This window comes from Colobus angolensis, unplaced genomic scaffold (assembly GCF_000951035.1).
Source record: "Colobus angolensis palliatus isolate OR3802 unplaced genomic scaffold, Cang.pa_1.0 Scaffold70, whole genome shotgun sequence".
NCBI lineage: Eukaryota > Metazoa > Chordata > Mammalia > Primates > Cercopithecidae > Colobus > Colobus angolensis.
In genome coordinates this window covers 1,878,511-1,886,048 of record NW_012120710.1, presented here as the reverse complement: position 1 = coordinate 1,886,048, position 7,538 = coordinate 1,878,511, and the positions used below count along the sequence as shown (strand labels likewise).

General features: G+C 40.8%; 1 protein-coding gene across 1 annotated transcript in view; it reads left to right on the top strand.

The window, feature by feature from the left end:
- Positions 1-7,538, top strand: part of GRSF1 (G-rich RNA sequence binding factor 1) — a 19,608-nt gene that overhangs the window by 4,130 nt on the left and 7,940 nt on the right. The window contains exons 3-6 of the mRNA XM_011927122.1: positions 1,964-2,119; positions 2,805-2,948; positions 3,570-3,705; positions 6,584-6,768. Coding sequence (XP_011782512.1) covers positions 1,964-2,119; positions 2,805-2,948; positions 3,570-3,705; positions 6,584-6,768 — 621 coding nt within the window. The remainder of the gene's footprint in view (positions 1-1,963; positions 2,120-2,804; positions 2,949-3,569; positions 3,706-6,583; positions 6,769-7,538) is intronic.

Here is a 7,538-nt window from a genome sequence, read left to right as displayed (position 1 = left end):
ATCTCGATCTTCTGACCTCGTGACCTCATGATCTGCCTGTCTCCCAAAGTGCTAGGATTACAGGCCTGAGCCACTGCGCCTGGCTGGTATGATGGCATGTTATACAACCATAACAAAGAACGAGATTATATCCTTTGCAGCAATGTGGGTGGTGCTGGAGACCATTATCCTAAGCAAACTAACATGGAACATTAAACTAAATACTGTATGTTTTCACTTACAAGTGGGAGCTAAACAGTGAGAACACATGGACACAAAGGGGAACAACAGACACCAGGGCCAACTTGAGGGTGGGGGAGAGGATTAAAAAATAATATCGGGGCCGGGTGCAGTGGCTCACGCCTGTAATCCCAGCACTTTGGGAGGCCGAGGCAGGCGGATCACAAGGTCAGGAGATCGAGACCATCCTGGCTAACATGGTGAAACCCCATCTCTCCTAAAAATACAAAAAAAGTTAGCCAGGCGTGGTGGCACGCTCCCATAATCCCAGCTACCCGGGAGGCTGAGGCAGGAGAATTGCTTGAATCCAGAAGGAGGAGGTTGCAGTGACCTGAGATCACACCACTGCATTCCAGCCTTGGCGACAGAGATAGACTCTTCTCAAAAAGAAAAATAAAAGTTATTGGGTACTGTGCTTGCTACCTGGGTAACTACATGATCTGTATACGAAGCTCCTGTAACACATGGTTTACCTGTGTAACAGTCCTGTACATGTACTAAATAAAAGTTAAAAAACAAAATTGCATGGTTTGAAATTATTTTTCTCTGTGGTATTAATATATACATATCAAAAAGTCAAGCCTGTCAGTGGAAATATGGAATTAAGAGTGACTATTTATGTAATACAGACATTTAGATTAGAAGGTCACTTAGTATCAAGGAATAAAGTTCCCTTAGTACCATGTTTGGAGAGTTTATGTATCTGTGGGATTTTTTTTAGTTTCTGTATCTGACTATGATTTATTTTTATTATGTTTTTTGAGATGGAGTCTCGCTCTGTCACCTAGGCTGGAGTGCAGTCTCACGCAGTCTCGACTCACTGCAACCTCCGCCTCCTGGGTTCAAGTGATTCTCCTGCCTCTGCCTCCTGAGTTGCTGGGACTACAGGCACCTGCCACCATGCCTGGCTAATTTTTGTATTTTTAGTAGAGACAGGGTTTTGCCTGTTGGCCAGGTTGGTCTCAAACCCCTGACCTCAGATGATCCACCACTTTGGCCTCCCAAAGTGCTGGGATTACAGGCGTGAGCCACCACGCCTGGCTATTTCATTAATTTTTTTAGCTGCTCTTTGTGGAGCAGGAGTAACTCCTAGGCAGTATGCCCAGAGTGAGCCTGGTCAAACATTTTTTAAAGCCTCTTGGCCACTTACATCTTGGACTTACTCCCATTATAAAAAGTATGCAGTATGAAAAAGGCAAAAAGGCTAGGCGTGGTGGCTGATGCCTGTAATCCCAGCACTTTGGGAGGCTAAGGTGGGAGGATTACTTAAGCCCAAGAGTTCAAGACCAGCCTGGGCAACAAAATGAGACCCCCTTTCTACAAAAACAAAAAAACAGTTAAATTATGGTAATAAAATTATTCTTAGAGGAAATATTTTAGAGTCCTATGGATATGATTTTAAAGGAAGACACGTATGAATTTAACTATATTGTATTTCCTTAAGTGACTGTAGAGACATTGGAATAGAAATAATGAATTTTGTGTTGGGCCTATCCTTATTTGCCATTTAGTGATCAGGAAGGAGATCATAAGCTTCTGTGCTAAGGTTTGCTTATCTTTTCTACTTGGAAGGTTTTAGAGACTAAATTCTTATTGGTGTTTGGATGGCTTAAGAGATGGGGATTTGTGTAAGGAATATGACACTTGTTTCCTGGTTTGTTGGAAAATTGCATTCTCGTGACTTACATAATTGAGCTAAAAGTTTGATTTCTGTTTTCAATTGATTTTGCTCATACACTTTTAGACTGCAGAATCCGCAACGGTGAGAATGGAATACATTTCCTCCTAAATAGAGATGGGAAACGAAGGGGTGATGCCTTAATTGAAATGGAGTCAGAGCAGGATGTGCAGAAGGCCTTAGAGAAGCACCGCATGTACATGGGCCAGCGGTATGTGGAAGGTACGTGAAGTCAGATTTTGACATTTTGGGTTCATTACATTAGGTTTTATACTTTTCAAGGCAGTTTGTATTTGAGTCTTAATAATGAAGTATTTAGATTGTATGGATGCATTCTTTTATAGGTTGTGAGAATAAAACATAGATAAACTTTCTTATGAGAATATTGACCAAGTTAAACTTTTTTTTTTTCAGGGGATGGAGTCTTGCTCTGTCACCCAGGCTGGAGTGCAGTGGCATGATCTCAGCTCACTACAACCTCCACCTCCTGGGTTCAAGCAATTCTCCTGTCTCAGCCTCCCAAGTAGCTGGGACTACAGGCGAGTGATACCCAGCTAATTTTTGTATTTTTATTAGAGATAGGGTTTTACCGTATTGGTCAGGCTGGTCTCAAACTCCTGACCTCAGGTGATCCACCCGCCTTGGCCCCCCAAAGTTCTGGGATTACAGGCATGAGCCACTGTAGCCGGCTGACAAGTATCTTACAAGCTGTGAGAATTAAAGAAGTTATGCCTGCATGGTAAATATGCGATAAATGTCATTTGTTATTTTCTCTAGAGAAGTGCATAAGGATTAAAATAATTAGTTTTTGAATTCTTGGATAACCCACCAAGTTGTAATGATTTTTTTAAATGGGTTTGTTCCTTTGTTATGTAATTTTTATCCCTTTTGTGTTTTTTCTTCGTAGTGTATGAGATAAACAATGAAGATGTGGATGCTTTAATGAAGAGCTTGCAGGTCAAATCTTCACCTGTGGTAAATGATGGTGTGGTTCGTTTGAGAGGACTTCCTTACAGTTGCAATGAGAAAGACATTGTAGATTTCTTTGCAGGTACTTTGCAGTTATATTATGCTTGGGAGCTCGTATCTTTTTTCCCTTGTTATCTCCTGTATCTGAGATGAGCGTCTTTCTGGGCAATAGCATGCAGTTATATTAGGTTCTTTAGGGGAGAGCTCTTCACTTAAATTTCTAATCTTTATAGATTTTATATGTGTTTTCTATCAGGCAGATTTTAGGAGGGAAGTCAGATTTCAAAATAATTTCATGAGGGTTTTACTATTGAAGGAAATAACTTCTCATAATAGTGGCTGTATTTGTGTAAGACAATAACAATTTATATAATTTAAAAGTATTATCTAATTCCTAGAACCATTAGCAGTGAAGTCTATGAGTTCTATTGTTTCCTAGTATATAATTAACAGCAAAAAAAAAAAAAAAATGATGGGGAGAATTGTATGTTTTGAGTGGGCTTCTTGGACCCTACCTCTTCTGGAGATACGGGTATGTAGGTGTTACTGACTTTTGACTGTGTAATAATTTTTTTCCTATCAAGCATGTATTCAGTTTTGGGACTGGCAGAACAATAAAAAATTTTATTAGTATTTGAATGATGGTGTTAATTCTAAGGATAAAAAAACCTGCTAGTAGCACTAAACTCTTTTGGTGTCCTAGGACTGAATATAGTTGACATTACTTTTGTGATGGACTACAGAGGGAGACGAAAAACAGGGGAAGCCTATGTGCAATTTGAAGAACCAGAGATGGCCAACCAAGCCCTGTTGAAACACAGGGAAGAAATTGGTAATCGGTGAGTAAAGCAGATATTAATGATGCAGAAGTGTCACACATCAAGTCATTTTGACGAATGTGCTGTAATATGACTGTAAAGTTATCCAAACATAGAAAAGTAGAGTAGTGTAGTGAGCCATCAAATGCCCATAATTTAGATTAACAATTTTTTTTTTGACTGCTCCTTGTGGAGCAGGACTAACCCATAGACAGTGTACCTAGAGCAGCTAGATTAACACATTTATATATAAAATATAACATCTGTTATATTTACTTCATCTGGTCTTTTTTAGTATGCATCTGTAAAAAAAATTTTTTTTACATAATTTCAATGTTATATCTAACACCGTTATCAATAGTATATTATCTAATAACAGTTCATAATAATATTTTTCCAATTATACCAAAAATATCCTTTTTTTTTTTTTTGGCAATGGAGTCTCTCTCTGCTGCCTAGGCTGGAGTGCAGTGGCGTGATCTTGGCTCACTGCAACCTCGCTCTGCCTCCCAGGTTCAAGTGATCCTCCTGCCTCAGCCTCCTGAGTAGCTGGAACTAGGGGCATGCACCACCACGCCCAGCTAAGTTTTGTATTTTTAGTAGAGGCAAGGTTTTACCGTGTTGGCCAGGCTGGTCTAGAACTCCCGGACTCAAGTCATCCACCCACCTCCGCCTCCAAAAGTGTTGGGATTACAGATGTGAGCCACCACACTGGACAAAAATATCTTTTTTGAAACAATCCAGATAAGGTCTACACACTGCATTTGATTGTTATGTCCATAGTTCTCTCTGTGTGTGTTTTTTTCTTTTAAGACACAGGATCTCATTCTGTCACCCAGGCTGGAGTGCAGTAGCATGATGATAGCTCACTACAGCCTTGAATTCCTGGGCTCAAGCAATCTTCTCGTCTCACCCTCCCAACTAGCTAGAACTATAGGCATGTGCCACCACACCTCGCTCTGTGTGTGTGTGTGTGTGTGTGTAGGTGGGGTCTTGCTGTGTTGCCCTGGCTGGCCTCAAACTCATGGGCTCTAGTGATCTCCCGCTTTGGCCTCCCAAAACGCTGGGATTACAGGTGTGAGCCACCGCACCTGACCACTGACTCTCTTGAACTAGAGCAAATCCCTCTTACTTATTCCCTCTCTCTTTTTAAAAGCAATTGACTTTTGAAGAAATTAGATCAGTTGTCTTGTACAGTGTCTCATGTTGACATCATATCATGATGCACATGATGATAAGTGGGTTCGTTTGTGTTTTAACTTTAGTTTTGGAGGTACAGTTTAAAATGTCAAATGTTAAATCACTGTTGGGTTACCTTTTTTGCTGTTTTCTGGCCTTTTAAATCAGCTCCTTTGAAGTAAACAAAATAGCCATTCCAAAGCCAGTGTTTCAGGATCTACTGATAGAAGTGGTTCAAAGGTTTTTCAGTTTCTTGAGACAGGATCTTGCTCTGTCACCCAGGCTGGAGTGCAGTGGCACAAACACTGCTCATTTCAGCCTTGACCTCCTGGGCTCAAGCAGTCCTCCCACCTCAGCTTTCCTTGTAGGTGGTACCACAGGCATGCATCACCATGCCTGGCTAATTTTAGACAGAATCTTACTCTGTTAACCTCACTGGAGTGCAGTTGAGTGATGCAGCTCTCTGCAACTGTGGCCTCCTGGGCTCAAGCAGTCCTCCCACTTCAGCCTCCCAAGTAGCTGGGACTACAGGTGCATGCCACCACACCCAGCTAATTTTTGTATTTTTGTAGAGACGGGGTTTTGCATCTTGCCCAAGCTGGTCTCAAACTCCTGAGCTCAAGTGATCCACCTGCCTCAGCCTCCCAAAGTACTGGGATTACAGGTGTGAGCCACTGCACCTGGTCTCCTGGCTAATTAAAAAAAAAAAAAAATTTTGTTGAGATAGTGTCTCACTTTGTTGTCCAGGCTCAAAGATTTTTTTTAAAGAAGTATTGCATATCTAATCTTTATAGATTTGTAAACACAAGCTATTTTTATAGCTCTTAGTTTAGAAAGCCATGTTAAGAAAAAGAAAACTGTGCTGAGCGTGGTGGCCAATGCCTGTAATCCCAGCACTTTGGGAGGCTGAAGTGGGTAGAAATCACTTAAGCCCAGGAGTTCAAGAGCAACCTGGGCAACATGGCAAGAACCCATGTCTACAGAAATAAAAAATACAAAATTTAGCAGTGTGTGGTGGCAGGCGGCAGTAGTCCCTAGCTACTTGGGAGGCTGAGGCAGGAAGATCACTTGAGTCTAGGGGGTTGAGGCTGCAGTGAGCCGTGTTCACACCACTGCACTCCATCTTGGGTGACAGCAAGAAACCCAAGTTTCAAAAAAAAAAAAAAAAAAAAAAAATTGTTCCAGAAGCTTGGGTTTAATAGATAGTCCCCTCCACGGTGATAGCAAATCATAATTGATACTTAGTTCTTGAATTCTCATTAGCCTTTTAGTGAAGTTCTGGGGAAGTTAGTTCTTCTTTTACTGTGACTTTTAATATCTTATACAGATGTGATTAATTTGCACAGAATTGAATTTCAAGGCTTCAAGAGATTGTTAACCAGCTGTTTAAAAAACCCGTATGAGATGAATTTTTTCTGTATACACAGTTAACGTAAGCATAGTTCTCATGAAGCAAAACAGAGTAGAAAATACTGTTAAAATGTGTATGAAGAAAAAGTGTTACCTAGGTGCAAGAACTTAAATCACTGACCTACTCTGTTGTATGTTTTCATGGGCTACTATCTGCATCCATTTCCCTACCTGTTATCTTTGGACACCTGTGTGGACACCTGTGTTTCATAAGCTGTTGGAAATGTAATGTATACATGTTTATTTTAAGTGTGTTCAGTATAAAGTTACTTTGTACCATTTGTGCCTGTTCACTTTTGCTTTGACATAGATACATCGAGATATTTCCAAGCAGAAGAAATGAAGTTCGAACACATGTTGGTTCTCATAAGGGAAAGAAAATCGCATCTTCTCCTACTGCTAAGTATATAACTGAGCCAGAAATGGTCTTTGAAGAACACGAAGTAAATGAGGATATTCGACCCATGACAGCTTTTGAAAGTGAGAAGGAAATAGGTAAGGTCCTGTCTCTTCTTGAGACTCATTGGGTCTATCTTGAATGTTTTGGATTTTGCAAAAAAAATTTTTTTTGTTTTGAGACAAAGTCTCGCTCTGTTGCCAGGCTGGAGTGCAGTGGTGTGATCCCGGCTGACTGCAACCTCTGCCTCCCGGGTTCAAGCGATTCTCCTGCCTTAGCCTCCTGAGTAGCTGGGACTAAAGGTGCATGCCACCATGCCCAGCTAATTTTTATAAGTTTAGTAGAGACAGGGTTTCGCCATGTTGGCCAGGCTGGTCTGGAACTCGACCTCAAGTGATCCACCTGCTTCAGCCTCCTAAAGTGTTGGGATTACAGCTGTGAGCCAACACACCAGGCCTAAAGATTTAATAGGCCTTTGAGTATAGTACACACTCTTTGAGTATATGCAGAAAGACTTAATTATTTTGATAGGTTTTTAATTTAATCATTTTCATTAACTATATCAAAAGCTGAGTAGTAAAAATGTGATAAAAGGAAGTAAAATATCAATATTTAAATTAAGATGGGAAAGATTTGGGTAATGAGCAGGAATATTGACTGAAGTAAGGATTTTTTTTTTTTTTTTTGAGACAGAGTCTTGCTTTGTTGCCCAGGCTGGAGTGCAGTAGCACAATCTCGGCTCACTGCAAGCACCGCCTCCTGGGTTCACGCCATTCTCCTGCCTCAGCCTCCCAAGTAGCTGGGATTACAGGTGCGTGCCACCATACCAAGCTAATTTTTTTAGTAGAGACGGGGTTTCACCATGTTG